The sequence below is a fragment of the Leiobunum rupestre genome, chromosome 11, assembly GCF_980474605.1.
Source record: "Leiobunum rupestre chromosome 11, qqLeiRupe1.1.hap1, whole genome shotgun sequence".
Classification (NCBI taxonomy): domain Eukaryota; kingdom Metazoa; phylum Arthropoda; class Arachnida; order Opiliones; family Sclerosomatidae; genus Leiobunum; species Leiobunum rupestre.
In genome coordinates, this window is record NC_143394.1 from 46,646,540 (window position 1) to 46,674,190 (window position 27,651).

A 27,651-nucleotide genomic window follows, 5' to 3' on the forward strand; every position below is an offset into this window, starting at 1 on the left:
AATTGACAGCCACCGGAGCCCCCATTTCTTCCGATCGACGACCATTTCGACCCGAGGCGTTTCGAGATAATCGAACGGTTATTCAATGCCACGCATACTCTTTATAAATTTTTCTACACTAAATTTTCCCCCTGATAGGTTTTTTCTCCCGAAAGAAATATCTCCGTAAATACACGGTGCATTTTAAATAGTAAAAATACTGCTGGGGGGAGGGCATAAAATCGAGGGGGAGGGGTGTTTTGGAAAAGGGATACGGCCGAAAAACGGGAGGGGAGGGAGACGCGAACCGCTACCTGGCACTTCACTTTCCTATACAGGTAAGGGGGATTTCAACGTCGAGTTATTTCGCCAGCGACTACCTGGGATAACAGCACCAGCTAACCCGTATTTTGGCGAGATGTAAGAATCGGCGGGCTGAAAAAAAAACCAGATACCCGGAGGGTCTATGGCGGGTTGATGGTGGTCGGACCAGTTGTTCGGGAACCTCCGTAGCCGCTATAGTGGAAGCCAACGCTTTCGTAGCCATAGGACGTTTATTCCGTGACCTCCCTTCGCGACAAGGCTAGCCAGTCTCGAAGAATTCTCCGAGAAAAATGGATTACGTAGAAAGTACGCCGTGATTTTGATTAGTACCGTGACTGAGATTACAGCTCGGATGTCGCGTTGAATATCCTCGCTTTCGCTGATTCGGATTGTCTATATTGTTTTTTAAAACACGCGGCTGGTTTCAAAAAGTCAGAGACGGTATACGCCGGAACTTGCGTTTTTCGATTTTGATTATATTGGGTTGTGAAAAAAAACAATTTTCGAGCTCGCGTTATACAGGTATGATATTTGATATATTTTTATTTATTTATATAAGGTTATAGTCGATTTTTATTTATTTATTTATTTATACAAGGTTATAGTCGAGTTTTTATTTATTTATATAAGGTTATAGTCGAGTTTTTATTTATTTATATAAGGTTATAGTCGAGTTTTTATTTATTTATATAAGGTTATAGTCGATTTTTATTTATTTATTTATACAAGGTTATAGTCGAGTTTTTATAGACTATAACCTTATATAAATAAATAAAAACTCGACTATAACCTTATATAAATAAATAAAAACTCGACTATAACTTAGTCGAGTTTTTATTTATATAAGGTTATAGTCGAGTTTTTATTTGTTTATATAAGGTTATAGTCGAGTTTTTATTTATTTATATAAGGTTATAGTCGAGACTATTTGAAGAGGGTTTGAACGGTCATTCAATTCGGTTTCCAACGCTTTAACTTCGCGTAGGTTGACATTCTAACGTAGGTTTGCTTTCGGAAGTTCGAAGACCCTATTTACAGTCCCACGTTTATTTTAAAATGGATTAAGTGCTTTTCAGAGTTTCGTATACGTTTAACTATTTTAGTCTGAAATTGGTAAATATTTGTTATAAATACGTAAACGTTTGGGTTTATTTTATAATCCGATATGGATGGTTTCTAATTTTATTTTATTATCGCGCAAGACACACGGTTCAATAAGTGTATACACTTTTTTGTGTATTTCCTGTACAATAAACTCCAATTATATGATATTGAGAACATTTTGGCTAGGAAATATAAGAAAATATTTGAGACAGTGTTTCAATATTTTAAACGATTTTACATTTATAATTTACGTAATTTTATCCAAAACTCAGGGTCGCAAATTTCATTTTCTCTAACAAACGTAACTTATTATTAAAACATAAAAACAGCAAAACTTGGTCGAAAGGAATTCGAAATTAAGGGCATAAAATTTAAATGACCATGTAGAAAACAAAATTTCCATGTCAGAACTTGAAACAAAATATTTTGTTCCAGATTCGAGATAAACAACTCAATATTCTCACATATTTCCGTCAAATTAAACCCTAAATTCCAAAGAGAAAAAGTACATTTCCAGTGAACTATAAGACGTAAAAAAAACAGAACAATAGGGCAAGATACGCGACGATACTCCCAATTAATATTAGGATACCACTACCGACAATTATACGAAAAATAAAAATAAATTGGTCGAGGTAACTTCGACAAAGGCCCGAAACAAAATAAGAATCTAATATTATAAATTTTGGATTACAATAATGGGAGTCCTTTTTAAGAATACCGGTTTGACTAAAAATTAAAGATTCAAAGAGATAAAATTGCTCCTAAGCCTTGGGTTCCATATAGAGAACACAATACGAGAAACAATATCCGTTGTATTAAAGATAATTTTTCGCTCAGGGGTACTCGAAAAGGGGTGACAAGATTCACCCGTTAAAATGGTAGAGTCGCTTCTTAAAGAACGAGATAAACGCTAATAAAAAAATGGCGGAGAAAATGACTTCCTGATGGGGCAAGATTATTAAGCAACGTTTTATTCTTCTCGCAACGTTATTCGCGAAATGAAACGGTCATGAGTGACAAAAAAATTTGGGTTTAATAACGGGGCAGGGATACCACTCTCGAACCATTGTTTTAACAGTCAGTCACCAGCCGAGCCGCGAGATTGAAAAGTGACGGTGGACTTTGAAATTAAAAACAATCAATTCGCGGGTTGTATTGTGTTGAGGCCAAACACCTTTTCCGTTATTTTTAAATTTAATTTCCTATTTTGAAATTCTTCAAACAATGAGCGATGAGAGGTCAGTGAAAGCCAGCCGTTTTAAATACATTTAGAAAAGTGAAATGATAAAATTTCGTCCTCAAAGTATAGTTTAATGAATTGCTAGAACAGGTAAATTAAGAGCAAAAATTTCAATTATTCGTAAAAATTACGGTTAACTGTTTATTTATGGATATCATTCGCGGTTATAAAACGAATTAATATGCAAAAATTAATTTTTTATTCGGATAATTTTTGCTTATGGATAAAAACAAATAAAACGGATATTTCTTCTCGAAATCCCGAGCTCTATAAGCTACACTTCGAAAACTTTCTTGAGGGTGGCTTAAGAACGCTAAATAAGTTTATAACGTCTAAAAATGAGTGTTTTTTTAATATAAGAATCTTGGTGACATTTTCTGTATTGGTTTTTGGTTATGGAACATTTTCGCAAGCGTTTAAATGAAATCAATTAGTAAACCAAACCATTAAATTAACTAACACTCGGGGCAAATATCAAATTAACACAATATAATTTGGATCATATAGTTTCAACAATTACACGACGATTTTGTCATATCTACTTAAGATAACGAGATTACCCAAAATCGTAGAAATTATTTCATCAGAAAACGTTGGAATAACTTAAGAAAGGGAAAATCTTAATTGGCTGACTGTTAAAAGGCACCCGCCGACTTTGGTAACTTTCTCGCAATAAATAAGACCTCATTAAAGGCTGGAATTCCGATTATCTGAAAGTCAAATTGGAAAAGATCAGTCGAGTCTAGAAATATAAATGTAACCAGGTCACAGCTTGAGCGCCATTCCCCCGCTCAATCAAACACTTCCATCGCTAATACACTTTCCCAAACGATATTTTCTGCCCCAAAAAAAATCCAAAATTATATTTATATAAATTGAAAGAAGCCCTAAACAAAACCTCTACTTTCTCGGAAGAGGGAAAGGCGGGAAAACTAATCAGTATTGAAGAGATTTCAAACGGGATGATTGAAAAGTTTCCTGGCGGGGTATTTCTTCTACTAAAACCTTTTAGCCCACATTATACGCATTCGTAACAATTCGCTCCTAAAAAACCGCCGAAACGAGCGAGCGCTAAATTGCTTCATTTGCCGCTTTGGCATTTGCGAAATGAATGCTCGCCTATGTGGGTCTCTGAATAGCTAATCAAGGAATTGGGAAGAAAGCAAACCATTCCACCCCTACACGGGACTCAAAATTCAGGTTAAGCTAGTATTGTTGGCAAAGGCAGGGCTCCTTTCTTAAATTTAGCCATTGGGGTATCGGATAAAGTACGAAATTTTTGCTTTTCTCCAAACCGTGCGCTTTAAAAATGGACTGTATTGTGTAAAAAGGCGCTTAAGGTCCTGTGGAAATAGCCCCCCTTTTTTATAAATTACGTAAGGTTGCAAAATGTGGAACGATTTTATTCTATTTCCATTTTATTATCTTAATTTTGGTTGGCCAGGACGTCATTTCAAGAAATTTCGACACTTAAAAGAAAAAATATTTTTTCCATCGGTGGGAAAAAAAATATTGGTAGCGTTCCAAAATTAGAGTTCCAATTGTCAGAATTACCCGCGCAGTGATATAAATAAGCCGCACAAAGAATTAATAATTTACCATCCAGTAATCGCCATAGTAAAATTAAACTTCCTAATTCTTGAAATTAAACAAAAATCAAAATGATTTTAATTTACACCCAATAAACAACGTTAACTAGTAACGCGACCATAAAACAAAATTTACCCAAAAAATATCGAAATATTCTGTTTAAAACTGTCACAAAGATACGGTTTGATTAATGTCAGGCGGAGAAGGCCGCGGGATAAGGAAATTAGCTAGTTCCTATTTCTAAAATTAAAACATTCTCTTTTAATTAATTAACTACGGATAAAAAGTGTTCCATTTCCTATTTTCATATAAAGTTTGTCGGCCGAAGACTAAAATTAGCGTACATTTCGTGTAGCTTTAGCGACGGGACGATTTTGGATAAAGTTCTAAGACCGGTTTAGAGACGCCATTATACCAGGAAATGGCGTTTATTAGATTAATAAATTAGATTAAAAACTTAAACACGCCGCAAAGTGACAAGCTTATTTTAAGAAGTTGGACACGATATCTTATTAAGCCATTGTTTGAAGTTACGTTAAGACTCAAAGGTACGTGGGATATAACTTAGAGTTGCGTAAGGTACTATTCGTAAAATTGTTTAATTCAATTGACTTAATTTTCTGCGGGTGAATTGTCTATAATGTATGATAACTTTGTATATTTAATATGGATGCACCGATATGGGTACAGCCGATATATAGGCCGATATTTACAAAGTTATCTATCATAATAATAGTGTATATGATAAACTCATTGTAAAAGACGGTTCAGTTTATTTATTTATTTTATTATAATTTTTCATGAAAAAAGTTTGCAAAAGCATATCCGAATATGTTTCTTTTCATTTTATTGTCTAAAAAAGGTATGATTTATCTTCTGAAGTCTGGCGCACGTGGCGCGGCCAATAAAATAAAATATTATCATTAGTTAGTTCATCGAGAATTTTCTTATTATTAAATGTTTTTCTGAAAATATTTTTCTAATACCGGTATCGGACAATATCGGCTTTGCTTTAGCCGATATTAGCAAAATAGGCATCCCTAATATTTAAAATGTCATTGTTAAAGGGAATATAACCTCAGGTATTTGGTATGGAACACTAACGTTTGCAGCTTTGACCGCTCTTGCCTTTGGCTTTAAAAATGTTCCGCGCCAATGTACGGGGTAATTTGAAAAATTGAAGGAGTCTTCCATAAAGATTGCAGGGCCCCCAGAGGTCCTATAATTCCTATAAAATCCTATATTTTCAAAAATGTCCTATAACATCCTATATTTTTAGTAAAATCCCTCAAAAGTCCTATAAAATCCTATAATTTTCATATTTTGCCCATTTCAAATCCAACCACTCAGTAGTTAAATTGCTATTTTAGCTATAGGATAAATTCCTATACCAAGTCATTCTAGTCTATACTTTTGTTATTGTTAGCATGGTTAGCTACTTGTATATATTTTTGATAAAATGGTTAAATTGTTTCTATTTTTTAAGTGAAAATCAGAGATTTATTTCACTAAATATAGATTTAGTTTTTAAATGCATAAAGTTAGTAAATTAAATAGCATATATAGTCCTATAAAATCCTATAATTTTGTAAAAATAGTCCTATAAAGTCCTATATTTTTATAAATATAATCCTATTTTTCCTATAAAGAAATTGAAGATTTGAGTGGGGGCCTTGAGATTGCTTTGCATGTTATATTCCCTTTAAACGATAGTTTTTGCAAAAGTTTTTTTGGCGATACAAAAATATTAGAAATTCTGAATTATCATCGTCTAAATTTCTAGTGCTTATTTCCATCCCCAAAAGTCTCTTTAATTCACGCATAAACAAACACCTCGAAATTCATTCTTACGCAACAGCCTTAACGAGTCACCGTTTCAATAACAAGCCGTGTAAAATATTTCGAATAAAATTACAATAAAATTATATAGGAGTAAAAAAATATTAGTTGGACCACAGTCAAACCAACGTGATTCTTTACATTTCTTTCGTTTCGCGTATGTAATACAACCTTCAACCATATTTTATAGTCGTAATAGATCTTTGATAATATCGTTAAAGAAAATAACGGAATCTAATTCACAAGTAAATGCAATAAAAAAACTAATTATTCATAAAGGGTATGGCAAAATATAGCCAATTTTATATCTACAAAACTCGTGGATCGCAACGTGACAAAATTATCTTATATGTTTACGGGAGATATCCAATTGAAACGATTAATGTTTTTTGTTACTGAACATTCCAGAGCGCTGTTATTAAATTTAATATAAATATTAAAAGAGGTGGACCGTATAACAGCTGATCGGCTTTTAGTATACGACTTTTATTTGGAAAATAGTGGAACGAAATCCCGAGAAGATCCGGAATTCTTGGCTTACGTTCAAGTATTCGAAATTTTAGAGGAGCAACGCCACATGTAAATAATATCCGGCGACGCAACGGTTTGGAATTCTTTCTCAAACAAATGCTTAGTATATATTCACGGATTTTTATTTTGGCGTTTAGCTTCAGCCATATTCTAACTTCTAGGAATATTTGGGTTGGTTATTAGTTTAAATAAATTATTGGAAACCAATGAGGAAAATATTAGAAGTAAATTTTACTAACCGGATATTGTACGGATACGAGCCCGATATTGGTAGAATATTTGAAGCTATACGAGCCTGATATTGAACGAATATTGGAAGCTATACGATCCCGATATTTTGATGAATATTGGAAGCTATACGAGCCCAATATTTTGACGAATATTGGAAGCTATACGAACGCGATATTCGACGAATATTGCAAGCTATACAAACCTGATATTGGTAGAATATTTGACGCTATACGAGCCTGATATTGAACGAATATTGGAAGCTATACGAGCCCGATATTGGTAGAATATTTGAAGCTATACGAGCCCGATATTGAACGAATATTGGAAGCTATACGAGCCTGATATTGAACGAATATTGGAAGCTTTACGAGCCTGATATTGAACGAATATTGGAAGCTATATGAGCCTGATATTGAACGAATATTGGAAGCTATAGAGCCCGATATTGGTAGAATATTAAAAGCTATACGAGCCTGATACTGAACGAATATTTGAAGCAATACGAGCCCGATAATGGAAAAATATTGAAAGCAATACGAGCCCGATATTGGACGAATATTTGAAGCCATACGAGTCCGATATTGGACAAATATTAAAAGCTATACGAGCCCGATATTGGACGAATCTTGAAAACTATGAGAGCCCGTTATTGGACGGATATTTTAAACTATAAGAGGGGGATAATGAACGAATATTGTTAACTATGAGAGCTTCATAATAGACGAATATTGTTAACTATGAGAGCTTCATAATGAAAGAATATTGTTAACTATGAGAGCTTCATAATGGACGAATATTGTTAACTATGACAGCTTCACAATGGACGAATATTGTTAACTATGAGAGCTTCATAATGGACGAATATTGTTAACTATGAGAGCTTCATAATGGACGAATATTGTTAACTATGAGAGCTTCATAATGGACGAATATTGTTAACTATGAGAGCTTCATAATGGACGAATATTGTTAACTATGAGAGCTTCATAATGGACGAATATTGTTAACTATGAGAGCTTCATAATGGACGAATATTGTTAACTATGACAGCTTCATAATGGACGAATATTGTAAACTACACGAGCCAGATATTGAACGGATATTGTACACTACACGAGCTTAATATTAGACGGATACTGCAAACTATAAGGGTCCAGTATTGGACGGATATGTTAATTTATATTGGTATTGGTATTGGTCTAATACTTAACACAATGCTACCCAATATTTAAGACATATGAGCCATCAAACCAAGTGAAAAGTTTACGTTATTTTATAGTAAAAGAGGACGAAAACACAAAATAAATTCACTAAATCTGAATATCATCCGATCAAACTTTCAACAATGGTCTATTTGGATGAAAACCAACCATTTATATGGAAATGATAATAATAAAAATAGGTCGAGACATCATTCTAAATAAAATGATTATTCACGTGTAACACTTTTCTACACTTGTTTACTTAATTTTCTAGAAAGTGTTCTATGATTTCCAAGTATTCCTCACATTCTGTGATTCCCACAAATTTCTATTAGATGATTTCAAGGGATTATCTTAAAGAACCGTGACGAAAGGGGTGGAGTTAACTGAAATTTATCGCGTATCTTTTAAACGATTCTGTGAAACTTTAAGCAAATTACCTACGATTCGTAGACCCGATTATCTAATTGATTTCCTGCCGTTCTAAATCAATAAATCGCTTAGTGTCATTCGGCAATAAAAGCTTTCATGACGTACTTTTTCAAACTAAAAAAAAATTAAACGTAGACGACGGTTTTAAAAAATATGACAGTTCTAACCTGGCCTCGACTCCACGAATGACCCTCTTTTTACAATCGGGCAAAAGGAAACAAGTTTTAAGTATTAAAGACCGTTTTTAAACGAGTCGAACAAGTTAGAGGGTGAATCCTGAAAGCCTCATAATACAACGTTAATAGATATATATATATATATATCCACACACCAGTCTCAAAGTTCACGTTCCACTCGGCATAGCCCCCAACGTCTGTTCAGAACAGGCTTTTTTCCTTTTCAAAGATTTGAAAAAAAAAATAATAATATTATTATCTAAATTCCTAGAAACATATCGGACACGGTAGCTCCAGGATAAAAATCTGAAAAGATAAAAATCTAATCAATTAAATTAATTGCGTGCTTCGGAATTTCGTTCCTTGAAAGGTGATAGATTTTAAAAGGGAATGTTAGAAGCCTTAAAGGAGCGGAAAAAACAGCCTCTGGAAAAGAGCAACCTCCAGGGATTACGCGTCCCTCGAATGAATTTCGAGAACCGTGTGTTATTGAAATTATAATTATATAGATTTACTTTTATATCTTTTCGTACCTCCCATCGCATCAGTTCTAATTTCAGACCGTCATTTCGGGAAAATTAAGAATATATATATATTTTTATAAAAATTATATAGAGAAAGCGTAGCGGTACGTTTCAAGTATACATTGATAATTTTTCGGTGTTTATTATCGTATATGAGGGGTATACCGCTATCTCCGCAATCTACGATTTCGTCTCCGTTATTAGACTGCTTCTAACTAGTTATTAAACAAAAATCAACGATTTAAACGGGCTTAAAAATTCAGCATCTTGACATAGATTTTCCACTATAGTATTATTTATAAAATTGGACCAGAATACTTCTGTCAACATGCAGGTAGAATTTTAATATATATTCGAGTAAAAAAACATGAGGAATTTGTCAAATTTGGAAATAGAGACGTATATTTTTCCTAGATATAACTGGAACGATGGGAAGAAAAACCCAGAAATTTCGTGTTACGAAAATGATGAGAGCTTGAAAGCCTTGAATATGAATTTGGAAAAATATAACATAAACATTTCAAATAAGAAAAAGTTTGAAATATTTGACATACATCGAATTTGACCAGAAATTTTAAACCGAGCTGCCGAAAAAAGCGGGATATCTAATGGATACCTGTACGAGACAGTTGTCAGATTCTCAATTACTTTAAAAGTGTCACACGTGAAAAATGCTACACGGTCGAACTGCTTCTAACAAAATGTAAAAAAAATTAAAGTTCCGGGCTGAGATTTGACTATTGTTAAGGTTGAAAAAGTGGTGAATAAAATATTCTTATTTCCAACAGAAAAGATCCAGGGATGAAGCCTTGGCTAACAGGTGCGATGTTCCTATCCGTAGTCTTCCTGTCTGGATTAATCAGAACCAGCCTAGCAGGTTAGTGTACTTGTTTTTGCTCAGATTCATTCACTTTTTTACGTGGGATGGAAATATTTGCATAAGACACAGAAGACGTCATGCGGGTTAATACGATCTCAGACGCGGTGATGGTGGGAGGTGAGTCTCGCGTGACGCCTGTGAACGCGGAAACAGCGTGAACACCAAACCCAAACACGTAGAATTGTATCAATAAATGGGTTTAATTAATTCAATGCGCTACATTTCGATGAACGGCATTCTTGAGTAGAGGATCTTAAATATTAATTCATACCATAAGGAAATGTCTTTCGTATGGTAATACATATAATCTTTTATTACATTATTATTATGTCATGAATGCGCTACAGTTAAGAATACGTTTCCAATGAATTGTTCGACTTAAGTATAAGCTCTTAAATATTAATATATACCACATAATTAAATATGTTAAAAATCATTATACATATAAGATAATAATGTAACATAATAATGTTATCTTATATGAATAATGATTTTTAACATAGTTACTTATGTGGTAAATATTAATATTTAAGAGCTTATACTTAAGTCGGGCAATTCATTGGAAACTTATTCTTAACTGTGGCGCATTTATGACATAATTATAATGTATGTAACATAATAATGTAATAATGTTATGTCATGAATGTGTTACATTATTATTATGTCATGAATGTGTTACATTATTATTATGTCATGAATGTGTTACATTATTATTGTCATGAATGTGTTAAATTGTTATTATTAGGTCATGAATGTGTTACGTTATTATTATTATGTCATGAATGTGTTACATTATTATTATTATGTCATGAATGTGTTACATTATTATTATTATGTCATGAATGTGTTACTTCATAATTATTAGGTCATGAATGTGTTACATTATTATTATTTCATGACTGTGTTACATTATTATTATGGCATGAATGTGTTACATTATTATTATGTCATACGTTTCCCATGATTTGCCCGACTACAGCCTGGATTCTAGAATATAGGGTCTTTATATTAATTCATACCACATAAGGAATTATGTTACATATAAGATAACAATATTATTATATTACAAAAGACAGTTAACGGTAATAGTTAGTGTAGGGAGCTGTTGGCTCGATCTCGTGACATGCAGGGCTTGCCACCACCCTCCTACGCATTGTAACCCGGCCACCTAAATTAATGGCTTCAAAAGTCGCTTGATGACTTAGGCCTAAGGTATTAGCCTAGCTGATTATTATTATTATTATTATTATTATTATTATTATTATTATTAAAAACTTGGTTTCGCGCCAAAACATGGGACGACACCATTTTAAACAAAACACGACGGGCTACACTGTATAAAGGCAGTTTGTTAGTAAACAAAATATGCAGTATAATATAATTGGTATCATCTCGATTATCACAATTAACTGTAGTTCTTAATTTTGATCTTTATTTTTTTTTAGCTAGGCCAAAATATAAATATCTAAATCTGAGGGACAGAATAAATATTCTACTTATTAATTTCGGAATATACTGCCGTCATGCAAATTACCTTAGATATTTACTATAAGTCAACAACTGGAATGTACCAAACCAATGTTCTACGGCGGTAGGATAATTAGGATTATGTCAAATTACAAGATAATGTTTCTATAATCAGAGCCATCAATCAGTAATCACTAATAATCACTTTACGGCTATCGCAATAGTTTTCCACAGGAATCCATACCTCTACTTGGAATGCTTATCCTGGCGTATCGCGTATGGTAAGATCACTCTGACGGCTTTGGCCCCGCCTACGAGATAACAAATCCCCTTTGCGCGCGCTCCCCTCTCACGTTGTTGTTTGTTAAGTTAACATAGTGACGTCAAAAAAAAAACCGTCAGCCACATCGAGACGAATATCTGCCGCGATAAGCATTCCAAATAGAGGTATGGATTCCTGATATGGGTCAATATATAAACAACATAATTTAAGCCAGAAACTGATCTGAATTCATTGTAAACCAACAGGCAGAAACTGAGCAGATTTCAGAGACCTCTGTTATTAAATTCCTTTAAAATTTTTAAGTTGTGTTTATTTTGATTTGCTTCCATGAGATTATATACTTAAAGTAAAAGTCAGATGATGTTTAAGCTAACTGAATCTGGTGAGATAAATTATAACAAATCAGCGTAGACCGGTTATCGGTTAATTGGGATAACGAATCAGATAAACTGTTATCAGTGATAATTTGAAAATCTTTTTTTTTAATAGCATCTACATTCGACCTACAATTTTAAATTTAAAAAAATGCCAGATACCGAATCATTTGTAGAAGTTATATATTATATTTCTGGCCGATTGCAATCTCCTGGATTTAAAAAAAAAACTATTCTCAGTTTATATATTTCGTTAATTTCCATGTTACGTCAATTAAAAGTTTTACATAACGGGAAAAATGTCAAAAATTGATCGTACAAATTAACGAAGGAACGTTTAAGATATGGCAATTAAATAACGTTATAAATCTTTGGCGACATACAAAAAAGGCAAGAGTGTCTTTCTATTATATATCCGAGTGACATAACGATCGCTATTTATGTAACAGCGTTGGGTGTTTTCGCCATTGAAAACCCTTCGCTTCGAGTCATTCTCCTAAAGCCACGAAATTAGGCGTGTCTATCTCCGGAGCGAGAATGTATATGCGAAATAAAACTGCGAGAATTGAAAATGAGAAATTTAGAAACTTATCGTCCTTGGATCGACAACAATCAGCCTTGACAAAAGGGGAAAGGGCGAACGCTATTACGAAGATTAAAACTAAATACGGGGAAAGAACTTATTACAATTAACATTTTTCCCATATTGGTACTGCCTAAGGGGTATAAATAGACTTTTTTCATCCGATTGAAAACAAAATTCCTCACCCAATTCTGATAACATCATGTTCATTTATGTAACACCCTCTTTTACATAACAACGCGTAATAACATAGTATAGTCAATTTTATTTGAAACGCGTTGTAATTCTGTTGATTCGTTATTTTATAATTGTCTTAGACAATTATCACCGTATAATCAGTTTGTAATTAAAATTTTTCATGATAAAAATGTGAATTTTTGCTTTTCTGGCTCGAAAAATTGCTCCAGATTCACTTGCCGCTAAATATAATTGTCCCTCAATCAATTAATACACATTAATTATAAATATATTTCTTCTGCTACATAGAATTCATTAAGTTAATTAGAATATATTGTATAATATATTATAATTAAGTATTCTGCTCCCTCTACATCGTTTGCACCTAAGGGAAGGGCCTATAGTCTCCATGGAAACCGGGATGGGATGTCAAAAATTCAAACCATTTCGCGCCCAGCTACTAAATTGGTAGCCATTTTGTTAATAATCTAATCAAAACGACAAAACGTACCGAAATTAGATTTATGCTTTCAAATTTTTAAATGAATATCGCTATGGGCCCTAAACAAACCAGGTAAGATTTTAAACCGGGTTAATTTAAATAAAATAGTAAATGACAACAGGAATATCTACGAAAAGAAGTCGGCAAAGTTTATCAAATTAGGCCTTTGTGGTGATCTCTTCGGTATCGAATAAAATGATAATTTTCTAATTGAACTACTCGAACAATTTTTAACAAGGCAGGTAACCATTTTTAACGTAAAACGAAATTCTTAATCATTTGAAAATAATTAAAATCCGCAAACAGATCAGGTGATAGTGTTGTACCGCGTAGGAAGGTGGTGGCAAGCCCTTCATTCCACGCGAGTCAACAGCTCCCTACACTTACTAATACCTTCATAATTCACTCGTTAAAGATATTATAACCTTCTGGTAATAGCGTAGGCTCACAATCTTAGAGTAAATCCAGTGCCGGATATCATTTGGCGAAAAAAAAACAATTTTTTTCTCTTAAATATTGAAAAAAAAATTAATATCAGGTATACAGCGCGAGAGAAACTTAAAATAAACAACATTCGCCGCTTCGAAAATAACAAGAGATTCTACGTTCCGGAAGAGAAATTTGTCGGGATTATTGTTATCCAAATGGCACCGCAAACCTCGAGAAAATCGAACATTCTCACCTAACATTTCAATCTAAGACTAGAAATGGGGTAAAGTTGAGGGACTATACTTAAGAATAAAGTTCCATCTAAAATGGGTAAAAACGGTATGAATGAGTTCACGAGACCGAATCCGCGAAATATTTCAAAGATCAAATAATTATCTCTCTCTCTATCTCTCTCTCTCTCTCTCTCTCTCTCTCTCTCTCTCTCTCTCTCTCTCTCTCTCTCTCTCTCTCTCTCTCTCTCTCTCTCTCTCTCTCTCTCTCTCTCTCTCTCTCTCTCCAGGGTTATCTATAAGTTAGATACTATCTCAAAGAATGTCCAACGAGTGGAAAAAATGAACCGGCAGAGTAAAGAAAATTAAGTTGAAATTGGCCGCGTCTCTTTGTGTTATAACGTACTGAAAAGAAGCATCTAACCGTATATTACGCGATCTCCACCCAAACTTAAAATAAATCATCTAGTCACCGTCGTATGGCGTACAACGATCATTATTATTCAATTTTCGAGGTATTCGAGTTGACGAAAACGACACTTTTAAATAGTGTTGTTAACTTTCCTCAATTAAAAATTTTCCGCAAATCGGAAAAATGAAAAATTTAAACATAAATTACTTTTTAAGGGTTTTTAATGTTTTTAACTTTTTATCGATATAAAATGTCTAATAACAGTAAACATACTACAAAACATTAATAGTGTTACATTGTTAATCAGTTTAAACTAGTCTAGAGGTTTAGTTTTACTTTCAGATTCGAAAAATGAGGCTAAAATTCCGCTTTATTTAAATTTGCAAACAATATTAGACTAATCATAGAATTAAAACTTTTTTTTATTTTTTGTGGGAAAATACCGAAAATTTCCGTAAAAAAGGCTTCGGTCATTTTCCGAAAAAAAATTTCGACTTACAACACTACTTCTAAATAAGCGATGAAACAAAAATAACGCTTGTCTGACGATAAGTCAGTCGGTAAAAATATTCTCAGTCGCAGCTTGTGTGCGATTGAGAAATTACCCCAAGAAGTAACTGACGTCGTCTTGCCTTATGGCCAAGAACCTGTTGTGTCAGAAATTAAAGTCGGGTGCGTTCGAAAACCAGATCTTTCTTAAGGGAAATGGTGACGCCAGTGCTTGTTTAAGTTGTTTTTGAACTAGAATGTATAACATGACACCCCATTGTTGTTGTATAGTTTTCAACTGCGAGTTTTGATAACACGTTGTGAAAGGGGGGGGGGGAATCGTTGTACCGGAAATGACTAGTTTGCAAATTAGACTTCTGTTGAAACTGAGGGTCGGTTCTCACCTAAATTTTGATGCAAGATAACGTATTTCCACTTAAATTTCTTTATCATACGACGTGGTAATTTAAAAAAAGAGGAATTTTAATCGTGATAAGGTATGATATCATGACTCATTTGATAAAATATTGTTTTAGAACGGAAGTTACCTTCCGTTATCACGGATGTTATTTCAATGTTCTTTTTAGAAGAAGGTTCAAATGAAAATTTTATTTTATTTCAAAAGAAAGACTATGTAAAACTCACCCAAATTGACGTAGCCAATATCGAAATATTTTCTATTTATTGTGTAATTTTTGTTAGATTTCATATCAGCTAAAATATTATTTCGTTTAACATATACCTTACAATTTACTCAAGATCTCGTGAGAAAAAAATTTAGCATGTTAATAATCATGTAAACATTTACAGTTACGGCCTTACCGGTGTAATTTTACTGTTACAATTTGGCCAGAAAAGTGTTGCAAAATCTAATTTCTACTGAGTAAACAGGTTAAGCCAGCGCTAGATAACGTGTAGGTGAAACTTGTAGGACCATAGACGTAGGTTTATTACGTTCAATCTATACTTTCTCCCTACACGTTTTGAGGGGTGACTTAACCCTGTATATTATTACATTTAAATGTAAATTTTTGCGTACTTTGTTGAACTAAATATTAACGAAATTTTACTGAACTTAAAAAATAAATCTTCAAAAATAATATTTTAAAAAAAACCGAATGCAGACATAAGTCAAATAAACTGCGACTGAATTTATCTCAAAATTATACCCGAAATGATACCCCAATTAAAATTAAATGCGATGAATTTCAACGGAACTTTAATCGCTAAAACGCCAAAGGCGAAAAAAAACAACGTTTCTTTGAAAAAGCTCTAAAACATTAAACCACGTGTTTGCAAAATCGTGGTCGAAATCGTTCAAGCCTGAACTTTTAAGCTAATAAGAGACCTATATAAGAAAGGTTAGCTGAGAGTACAGTCACGGGCTAGGGAAAGGGTACGGACTATATTGGAAACACCTCTTAAAAAGTTCCAAAATAAATATCGGTTAAAAACAGATTCGCGTTCAAAACTAACCTACTTCGATGGCTGACTCAATTAAAAACCAATTAAAATTTTCCAAATCAATAAGTACGGATGTCTTTCGTTAACGAAATCCAGCGAAAAGGTGCGAAACATTATTTACCCCTCTTTCAAAATTATCGACGGGGGAGATGAAGGGAGTTAAGATCCTATAATTAAAATACACGATAAATTAATATGGATCTAGATTTTTCTAATTATATGTTTTTTTATGCTTTTGCAGTTTGTGAGACAGAACGGGGAGAAAGTGTCATCATCGTGGATATTCCGGAAAGTCGAGGCGATCGTGAGTTTACATATCTTGCTTAAAAACACGTGACTTTTAAAAATTAAATATTGAAACTTGTTTACCAATATCGTATTGGCAAAGTGGCTGCGATAAGGATATAGCGACGCTACCTAATTTGGCCCGCCCATCTTCTTTCTCTTAACCTATGACCCCCTAGAATTTCCCTGTTTCTAGTTTATTTCCATTTTCCGCTCGAGTATGCTTTCTTAAAATGATAAAAATGTTTGTAGAGAACATACGTAATTGTACTTGTACCGTTCAAGATACCCCTTGGTACTTCTACTGTTAAAGATACCCCTTGGTACTTGTACCGTTCAAGTTATCCCTTGGTACTTGTACCGTTCAAGTTATCCCTTGGTACTTATACCGTTCAAGATACCTCTTGGTACTTGTACCGTTCAAGATACCTCTTGGTACTTGTACCGTTCAAGATACCTCTTGGTACTTGTGCCGTTCAAGATACCTCTTGGTACTTGTGCCGTTCAAGATACCTCTTGGTACTTGTACCGTTCAAGATACCTCTTTGTACTTGTACCGTTCAAGATACCTCTTTGTACTTGTACCGTTCAAGATACCTCTTGGTACTTGTGCCGTTCAAGATACCACTGGGTACTTGTGCCGTTCAAGATACCTCTGGGTACTTGTGCCGTTCAAGATACCTCTGGGTACTTGTACCGTTCATGATACCTCTGGGTACTTGTACCGTTCAAGATACCTCTGGGTACTTGTACCGTTCATGATACCTCTTGGTACTTGTGCCGTTCAAGATACCTCTTGGTACTTGTGCCGTTCAAGATACCTCTTGGTACTTGTACCGTTCAAGATACCTCTTGGTACTTGTGCCGTTCAAGATACCTCTTGGTACTTGTGCCGTTCAAGATATCCCTTGGTACTTGTACCGTTCATGATACCTCTTGGTACTTGTACCGTTGAAGATACCTCTTGGTACTTGTACCGTTGAAGATACTTCTTGGTACTTGTGCCGTTCAAGATACCTCTGGGTACTTGTGCCGTTCAAGATACCTCTGGGTACTTGTGCCGTTCAAGATATCCCTTGGTACTTGTGCCGTTCAAGATACCTCTTGGTACTTGTACCGTTACAGATAGTTATGAATGAAAGTGTTTTTAGTTGTTATTCGGATTTTGGCACACAGTGATAATGAACGGTATAGGGAACATTTTGTCAATCAAATACACGTTTAATTTCCGCCATGGTATGGTTTGAGCAAAGACGTTTAAACGCTAACGCTACTCAACCTCTATTATAAATAAATCATTTGAATTCAAAGACCTCGTTCAGTTCCAAATGCTCGATAAAGCGATGGAATTAATTATATTAATTTTGAATAACAGAGACAAATCAAACGACGACACCCCTGGAACTGCCCATTCAGGGAGAGCCGGGCAAAATCAAATTGTCCATCCAATCAGCCACGCATGATTTCTTCGCCATCGAAGGCAAAAGACTCGTACTCAAACACCCCATCGATCGAGATGTAAGACATCGCACTTTCAAGTTTAAACAAGAGCTCATAATCGATTTAGTCAAATACAATCATGTCTTCCCAGACACGCACGTGAAGAAACAGTTTTCAATACCATGACCTTCAGTCAAGCGTTTGTCCTAATTCTTCTAAATTTGCTTACATTGAAGTTCCCTTGTTAATAATTAACTTTCAGTTGAAAAAGTTTCCTTCTACGAGAATGTAGGTTCACTGAGCGATGATTACTACTATTTAATTTAATTAAAGCCTAAACTTATCTTATAAAATTACGGTTCATCTAGATCCAACGAAATCGGGAACAATTAACGAAATAAGAAACTAAACTGTGTTAGGAATTATTCCCCCAAAATTAAAGTTAAAATTTCACGGTATCAGTCGTTAAATTTCAATTTTATATGGTATTTAACCATAGGTAAAAATTAATTTACATGGTTCCCCCAAAATATCTCAAACAAATTTTATTTTATGAATAACATTGTGACTAACAAAGGAGACATCCCGAAGTGTAACCCACCGATTTTGTTCAAACTCGGGGGATTGGTAGACCTTCTTGTATCATGAAAAATCCTAAAGGGAATTTATTCTATGGGCAACCGTTTTGCCAGGGCAACCAAAAAAGGTTTTTGACAACAACAAATGGAAATTTTCCCATTGAAAATAACATGGGATTCTGACCGATTCAAAATTTAGAAAATGTCAAAAAAAGAAAAATAATTAAAATTTGACAATAGAAACATCAAAATTGATCAACTTTTGATCAATTTGAGTTCAAAATCCCATGTTATTTTCAATGGGAAAATTTTATATTTTGTATTATCAAAAACATTTTTCGTTGCCATGGCAAAACGGTTGCCCATTGAATAAATTCCCTTTAGGATTTTTCATCATACATGAACGTCTACCAATCCCCCGAGTTTGAACAAAATCGGTGGGTTACACTTCGGGATGTCTCCTTGTAAATTACTCAATTAAAATATTTATAGTTAAATAAGTTAACTCAATCGATTTGGGCTCCACGTATCATTAACGCGCGATTAAATCATAATTTCTAATGAAACCAATTCCAAATATAGGACAACCGATTCGCCTCTTTGCGATTGCAAATTCTGTGCAGCGAAATCACAGGCTCTACGCAGGTAATTTATCACCCAAATAACAATGTACGAAAAAATAATTAAACAACCATTAAACCGTCATTAAATCTTAATTATTCAGAGAAGCATAGCTGTTGTGGTTCGAGTGATCGACGTAAATGACCACGCCCCTCAGTTCATCGCGACGCAATATTTCACTGCAGTGCCCGAAGTAAGTTACTTCTGATCAAAAAAAGATCTTTATGAAAACAAAATCCCTCAATCTATTAAAATGAGACAAAAAGCGTATATTATTAACATAGATTAGTAACAACAATTAGACGAAGTACTCATTTCGTTTCCGTTGCGTGAACACGCCCAATTGACTTCCGGGTCATTGTTGAACCAGTACCTTAATCCAGGGTCTCGTTATTCGGAGCCTCTCTCACTTGACCGAAATGTTTCAAACGTTAATAAACGTACCAAGGACTCGTTTCCGAATGAAACCAAAGATAACTAGTTAATTGTTATTTAATGATCGAAACGTTATCAGAACGACTCTAAGAAACAAACTCGAAAAGTAAATTATTAAAAAAACGCCCATTTGCTCGAAAGGAACGCGAGGAGAAAATACATTCGAAATTACACGCGTCCAAACCCTTTAATTAAGTTTGTTTGACTACATGAAAAGTTTAATTGGTTTCAGTCCTCACCCGTTTCCAAAACAATCTTCTGGAACTTATCCGCGAGGGACAAAGACGCCGGTAATAACGCCCTGGTGGAATACTTCGCCGTACCGGGAGACCGCCCTGAGGTAAGTTCGGCGTACGAGGACTCGATTTTGAGGCGCATACCATTCAATTAAGTCTCGGCTAAATTACGGAAAATTGATAATAAACATTTCCCCTCAAATTATAGTTCGACGGCTACGACTACTTTTCAATTCCTTTCCCTCATCAAGGTCTCGTGACCATCAAAAACCCTCTGGATTACGAAACCAACCCTAAACTCTACCTCAAAGTGATTGCGGTGGTAAGCGAGGACACATATTTTCATTTTACCTTTAATTCGACCATCGGAACGCGGTAGGAGCGAATTTTAGTGGGTGACACTATTTTTCTGAGTCGATAACGATTGCCTTCGAGATATTTGCGAATTTATAATTGGGTGGGCGTTGATTTGGAAAGCCTCGCATTTCGATGGGTTACTGGTAATTATGTTTAAAGGTTTATTTAAACGTAATGTCCTTCTAAAGGATCAAGCTACTGAAAAATCCGAACGTTTGACTAGTACTACGACCTTAACAGTGACCGTTACCGACGAGGATGACCAAGGTCCGTCCTTCGTCTACGATGGATGTTCCAAGATTGATAGTATTTGCGTGAACCCTCAATACGACGCGGTACTCACGAGTGGGGCTTTGGTAAGGAAGTTTGACCCAACGTGATCATGAGCAAATTTTATAAATACATTAACGTACGTACGTAGGTTGGAGTTCTCGACGTTAAGCCGGAAAAAATTCGAGCCAAGGACAAAGATTCTCTGAATTCGGCTATACATTATTCTTTCATTAGCGGTACCCCGCCATCCTACCACAACTTCTTCGAAATCGACCATAGATCGGGAACTGTCAGGCAAATTAAAGAAGTCGACCGAAATATCTTTAAAACGTTCGATATAGTTGTAAAGGTACGTCTTTGAAAAGGCAGACGTTGCTACTACGATATTTGCTAAACACTTTATTCGGTGACCCCCGCAGGCCGAAGAACAAACAGAAAAGAAACGATTCGCTACGGCCAAACTTCACGTGAGCATCTTAGCGGTGGATAGCAACCCCCCGTTCATTCATCCGACCTCGAATGTTGGTTACGTTGACGAAAACGTACCAGTTGGGACCACGGTCGTTACCACCAAAGGAGGAACTGAAGCCTTAAAGTTGAAAGTCGAAGACGTTGACATCGTACGTTTGTAGATAGCAACTTTTGTCTTTTGAGTCGCTTGTTAATGTTAATATTGGTTCGTATATCAGGGACCCGATGACCCGAGACAACAATACGCATTCGAGCTGACCACCACTGTATTTCGAGTCACCCCCGACGGCTATATCGTGGTAAACGAAGCTGGACTGGATAGCGACCCTCCAAACCCCAAATTGCACACTTTCCAGGTAAGGTTCACCTTCATCGAAGCTAGTAATTAAGAACAATTAGGATACAAACACGCCCTGTTAATACCAATTAAACCGAACGATTTCGTCAATAGGTAACAGCCAAACAAGTTGGAAACAACGGCACCAACGCCGCCAGCGCTCCGGTCCTCATTAGCGTCCATATATCGGACGTTAATGACAACAGCCCAAAATTGCCAAACTTCACGCCTATCAAAATAGAAGCCGGGAAAGGCGTCCAATCCGTCACCAAAGTACATGTTTCATAAATAATAACAAGTTTCATTATAATCTAAACGAGGTGTGGCTAATCGCTCTCTAAATAACTTAACAAGGTCCAGGCTCGGGACAACGACGAAGGTGACTTTGCCAAAATCAGCTATTCCATCTACCACGTCTCCAATAATGGACGCAATAAGTTTCGAATCGACCCCGATGAAGGTTTGGTAGAAGTAATTAGCAAGATTTCCGCCGGTGAACAGTACAGCATCACCGTACAGGCTACAGATACGGGCGGAAGGTAACGTAGCCTACTTTTTACCCAACCCGCGTCACGTCATTCTCAAATTAACTACAAAAATAACGAGCTAAAAAAGAATGAAGATGGTATATAAAATTAGATCTAGAACGTCTGTTTTTTTTTCGTTTCCATAAAGATTTTCTCAGACGATACTGGACGTAATTGTAGTTCCCGGTCCCAATACCGGAGGACCGGTTCTGAGCAAAGAACGCTACGAGGTCCAGGTTAGCGAGGGGGCCTCTATCAACTCGACGGTTGTTACTATAATGGTAAGTCAAAAAGAAGGCCTATGTACACGCGAGGCGTTTATTCATTAATTTGATGGTTTGGGAGCCTCGGGCCAATCGGGGGAGGTAAATCCAATTTTTAATTAAAACGTATTCCCGGCGTTCAGGCTTCTGACCCCGAAAAGGACGTCATCAAGTACTCCATCGAAAAGGGGAACATTAACGACGATTTTAGCATAGATCCTACCAGGTATGTCCTCCGTCTTAGAATTATTTAACGGTGAAAGAGTGGCTTAATGACTCTTTGTTTATCAATTAGCGGTGTAATATCGGTCGCTAAACATTTGGACCGCGAGGAAATAAGCGCCTATTTGCTAATGGTCAAAGCGGTTGATCCAAACGGATTGGTAAGTATCATACACCTACAAACATTACTCGTGGGTCGTCTATAAACGCAAAATTGCGCATTACAGTTCAGTACTGGTACAGTGGCCATAGCCGTAACGGACATCAACGACCAGAACCCAGTTTTCTCGCGAGACCACTACGAATTCAACATCGACGAAGGAATAGACGGGGCTCTAGTCGGAAAAGTTCAGGTCGGTGTGAACCTACCTTCATTAGCGCGTCTAGTCGCTCGTTTATGGTTTAGAGAACTGGTTTTTACGAAGTTGTATATCGCAGGCTCACGACGAAGATATTGGCATTAACGGGGAAATTTCCTTTTCCATATCGGGGTCAAGGTAAGAGAACCTTTATTATTAACGCGCAAAATATCTTACATAAACGCGGTGAACGGGTTTGCGGAGGAATTTCTTCCTTAAAAGTGATCCCCCCACCGTTCCTTCCCCTTCTAACTCGCTGGAGAACGTGAACGAGTACTTTGGCGCGCCCGTTAAACTGGCATCTTTTTCTTTCCGTAACATTACTTACACGTCATCTCCCCCTCAAGCGATTTTTCTATCAACCACGAGAACGGCGAAATCTACTCGGAGAAAAAATTGGACTACGAGACGCGACCAAGCTATCATCTGGTGGTCACCGCCCAAGACAAAGCTCCCGATTCCCGCATCTCCACGGCTAGCGTGACCATCTCGGTTAACGACGTCGAAGATGAGGTTCCCGTCTTTCGCGCTCCTCTCTACGAAGGAATCGTGCCTGAAAACGCCCCCAACTACGAAGTTCTTCAAGTCAAAGTAAGCTCAAATCGTGGTAAAGACATACACACTACAGCAAAAAAATGTCTATAAAATATTTCACTCGGGGCTGAATGAATGAAATCGTCTTTACGGGAATTCGGTCAAATTATTCCAATTTGCGGTTAACTTCGATTCCATTCTATAGCTAAATTAATAGAGACGTATAAATGGATAGTAGACTAAACATTAACGATATTGGTAGGCTACGGACCCTGACAAAGTTCCCAGAATCACGTACACAATTAAGGAAGGCGACAGACAACTGTTCCACGTCGACCCAGAGACTGGAATGGTTAAAACAAACGAAGGTCTTGATTTCGAAAAACAAAGGTCCCATAAATTAATCATTGGTACACTGGAAAACCCCAGCTCGGACGTTTTAGCTCGAACTACCATCCACATTACCGTTCAGGTAGTAACCAAATCCATCATTGGCTTGTTTTCCGGAAGATAACGTTTATATTAATTACAGGATCACAATGATATTTCGCCCATGTTCACTTCGCTACCTTTACCGATTAGATTACAAGACAATGTACCGTTGGGTACTGTAGTCACGACCGTTGTGGCTACCGACGGAGATGGAACGGTAAATACGAGTTTAGTTTAAGTAATGAATAAACCCTAAAGTATTTCATCATCCATACAGTCTCCAAATAATCAAGTGCGTTACGAGCTATCCACAATTCAGCCTAAAATTCCCAACTACTTTCTCGTGGACCGTAACAGCGGGGTCATATCGGTCAAAGATGACCTTAGGAAGGAGAGAGATTCCGAATACAGGGTACAATATAATATCATAAGCCTACCATAAGGTCCCCATAAGCAAAGGTCTAAGCCAAATTTTTGACGATCACATACCCGTTATTAAGAGGTAGGTATTCAAAATCTGCACCTCCTAGTGGATATCATATGTTCTCAGCTATGCATTTCTGAAAAAAAATTCGCGAAATGCATTATGAATGCGCACAAGCCGTGCGCGACCTTTTTTAAACTTAGAACCACGTGAGCCCTTAGCACCGCAGCCAAGGCTTAAGCACAATTTAATCACTCTAAAACTTAACTTAAAAATTAACACTTATCTTTGCAAAATCATTCATCATAACCTAAAACTGGCTATTAGAAATAAGAGTTGCGTTTCTGAAGGTATTTTTTTTAAATTTGAGATTTAGACGCGTTTTGTGTGGCATTTATCAACCCGAGCGTGGCTGCTCTACCAAGTCAGGTAATATTTTAGATGTTGAAATTTAAAAAAAAAGATGTCGCTATGGCCCTATCATCGTACTTTGATTATCTTCTCACATGGACAACGCCGTTACCATGAGCCCCTATGGTAAACCTTTACTTATGGGGACCTTATGATAGGCTAATGATAATAACAACTAAAGTTTAATATAAAAAGTCTAATTGTCGTTACTTATAGATTGAAGTAATCGCACACGATTCCGGGGAACCAACATACTCATCAACGGCGACTGTAACGGTGTACGTGGAACATTTGGTGACAGTCGCGCCTGACGCGGGTCTCGGCTTTGCCGACTACCACTACACGTTAGCTCAATTTATTTATTTATTCTTGCGTTTGAAGTTAAATAACGAGTAAAATCTCAACATAGAGTCGAAGTCGAAGAGAACTCCTTGGCGAATACGTTAGTGAAAACTTTGACAGTAATCAACAAACCCAAAGGAAACTTCCCCATTGGTTGCGAAATTATATCGGGCAATGAAGATGGTACTTACGAATAATGGTTATCGATAAAAACGATAAGGCAACGTTCTAAACTAACTTTCGATTACAGGATATTTTTACGTCTTGGACAACGACGCTAGAGACTGCGAACTTAGAGTTAAAAGTCACGGACTCGATTACGAAAAGAAAAATCGACATATGTTGACCATTAGGCTAATTACCTCTGGCGGTTTAGTAGGTAATGTAAAAAGCGTCTTAACCTAAATTATACATACCAAAGCTAACGTTACGTCATAATATCAGGTGCCTCTGGTATCACCACTCAAATTATGGTGAACCTAATCGACATGAACGACAACAAACCGCAGTTCATTTTACCGACCAGATACGTTCAGTTCACAAAGGACAAATACCTAGCGGCGTTACCCTACGACGCACCTGCAGGCACGCAGTTTGTCCAAGTGGCTGTAAGTTTATAGAATATAACTAAAGCCATAAGTGTATAATATTGTAATATAAGTAAGAAACTTCCTATTCTACACGTGCAAAAGTTTTACTGAGTGCTATTCACAAGACGGACTGCATTTCGGGCACCGTCGCAGTTTTGCGTCCGCTTGCTAACGCGTCACACGTAGCCTTTGACAGCGCCTCGCTAGGGGGTTTTTCTTCTTGTGATGACGTCACTCCGTTACTAGCTCTGAGTAAAATATTCCCCAAAGTGACAAACTTATGGAACAATATTATACACTTATGCTAAAGCGCGGTACGATACTTAAAATTGTCATTGGTGATCTAGGCTAAGGACCAAGACTCGGGTCCCAACGGAAAAATCACCTATGACATAGTTCCTATCGCGCGTACTACGCAGTATTTCAAAATCGATCACGAAAACGGATACTTGAGCAACACGAAAACCTTCGAAGACATCCTACCCGAAGACCTACCGTTAAAGATTCAAGTCTCCGCAATGGACAACCCCGCTAGTGGACAACAGACTAAACAGACGACGGAAGTTAAGGTTAACTTGGTGGACGAAAACAACAGATTGGTTATGGCTCTCAAGAACACTTTGCCGGACAAAGCCTTGGAGATTAAAGAAGAGATTATAGAGTAAGTGCTTGCTGTTATCAGACTGTATTGGTAGGTTTCCCGGCTAACATTATACCGTTATAGAATTCTGCAACAACATACTAACATGATAGTGGACATTGAGAAAATATCTTCGCTTAAATTAGTCAGAAACAACAGTATCGAATCCGACAAAACTGGGTAAGTTTAGGAGATTTTTATGTCAATTACATTTTCAAATAGCTAACGTCCATCTCCCACAGAACGGACATATGGTTTTACGTAATTGACCCACAAACTTTCAGAATATTATCCAGGGAAGATCCTAGACTTGTGGAGTAAGTCATAATCGTTAAATGGTATTTAAATTAAAACATTTAATTAAAACTAAATAATAATATCCTCGATAGGGCCTTGTTCAAGGACGTTAGCCAAATGACTATCCTAAACGAGATGTCCAACGCATTGGGCGCTCAGGGACACACTATTAGAGAACCGTACGTCATAACCCAACCAGTAACGGTGGTTACGGCCGAGTCCATCCGACCCGTTAAGTTAGCAGCTGACGTTGGAGACTTGGGCGCGTCGCTCATAGCGCTGGCCTGTATTATTGTTGTACTAACGCTCATTGGAATAGTCTACCACTGTTGTATGTGGTCACGATACGTCACTTACAAAGAAAGAGTCAAGAGATTGTACATCGCATCTCGGTACGACCCCATGGTAGTCGAGTCAAGTTTAAAGGAGTACGAAACACAGGTACATTGAACTTTGAACCACCAGGGAAATGCTATGGTTTGATAACTAAGATAAATACTGTATACACAGGTTTTACAAATGAGCGTTCCCATCGACGAGGAAGGTAGCGTGTCCGAAATGAACACGTCGAACGAAGTCAAAGACATAGATAACGTATCTTACCTCTCGAAAAAGAAAGGCCAATTCTTAGAGTATGGTCTGGATCAAGGAAGTTACTATAGGGACATGTCTCCCTCTCCGGAAGGAGACGGTTCCATCATAAAAGCGTCGACCACGACGGCGAACAGTTCCGTGTCCGTGGACAAAGAAGAGAGATCGGTTAAGAATCCTCTGTTCGAAGATTATAAGTAAGAATTGGTCCACTGTAAAGTCCTGGTTATATAAGGCTAATTTTAATAGCGTAATTCTTACCGCCTGTAGCGACGATGACGAAATAATACCAGTCTTTCCAAGCAGCGGAAGTCATCACGCGTACAAAGAAGATACGACGATGCTTTAGCGCCCTGCTGAGGTTTATATACACTTCGCAAAAACATAGAATTTTCATTCATCTGAGGAGGGATTCGTTTTGTAAAGATATTTTTCGATACGAAAAATGCAAATTGTAAATATTTATTTTATATATGTCGTGCCAAAAGAGATAAACCTAACCATGTGTAATATTTTCTTGT

The 27,651-nt window shown here is 36.3% G+C and overlaps 1 protein-coding gene across 1 annotated transcript; it reads left to right on the forward strand.

The window, feature by feature from the left end:
• The first annotated feature begins 688 nt into the window (after positions 1 to 688).
• Positions 689 to 27,638, forward strand: Cad99C (cadherin 99C). The gene is made up of 33 exons (XM_090162443.1): positions 689 to 825; positions 9,964 to 10,052; positions 16,707 to 16,769; positions 18,126 to 18,268; positions 19,351 to 19,413; positions 19,493 to 19,582; positions 20,057 to 20,164; positions 20,269 to 20,382; positions 20,606 to 20,773; positions 20,839 to 21,039; positions 21,110 to 21,310; positions 21,380 to 21,517; positions 21,613 to 21,771; positions 21,853 to 22,037; positions 22,174 to 22,306; positions 22,432 to 22,514; positions 22,584 to 22,671; positions 22,738 to 22,863; positions 22,949 to 23,007; positions 23,217 to 23,460; positions 23,666 to 23,875; positions 23,936 to 24,052; positions 24,113 to 24,247; positions 24,887 to 25,014; positions 25,080 to 25,195; positions 25,263 to 25,391; positions 25,457 to 25,620; positions 25,950 to 26,263; positions 26,327 to 26,422; positions 26,485 to 26,559; positions 26,632 to 26,980; positions 27,050 to 27,327; positions 27,401 to 27,638. Exons 2-33 carry the CDS (start codon positions 9,977 to 9,979, stop codon positions 27,477 to 27,479), a joined length of 4,632 nt encoding a protein of 1,543 aa, XP_090018569.1. The 5' UTR covers positions 689 to 825; positions 9,964 to 9,976; the 3' UTR covers positions 27,480 to 27,638.
• Positions 27,639 to 27,651: the final 13 nt, after the last annotated feature.

Bases quoted from the DNA above. Each gene is read 5' to 3' on its own strand.
- Cad99C (XM_090162443.1), top strand. From the start codon at position 9,977: ATGAAGCCTTGGCTAACAGGTGCGATGTTCCTATCCGTAGTCTTCCTG. The intron at 18,269-19,350 runs GTAAGACATCGC...TTCCAAATATAG, and splicing joins AACACCCCATCGATCGAGAT to GACAACCGATTCGCCTCTTT. The intron at 26,981-27,049 runs GTACATTGAACT...CTGTATACACAG, and splicing joins TAAAGGAGTACGAAACACAG to GTTTTACAAATGAGCGTTCC.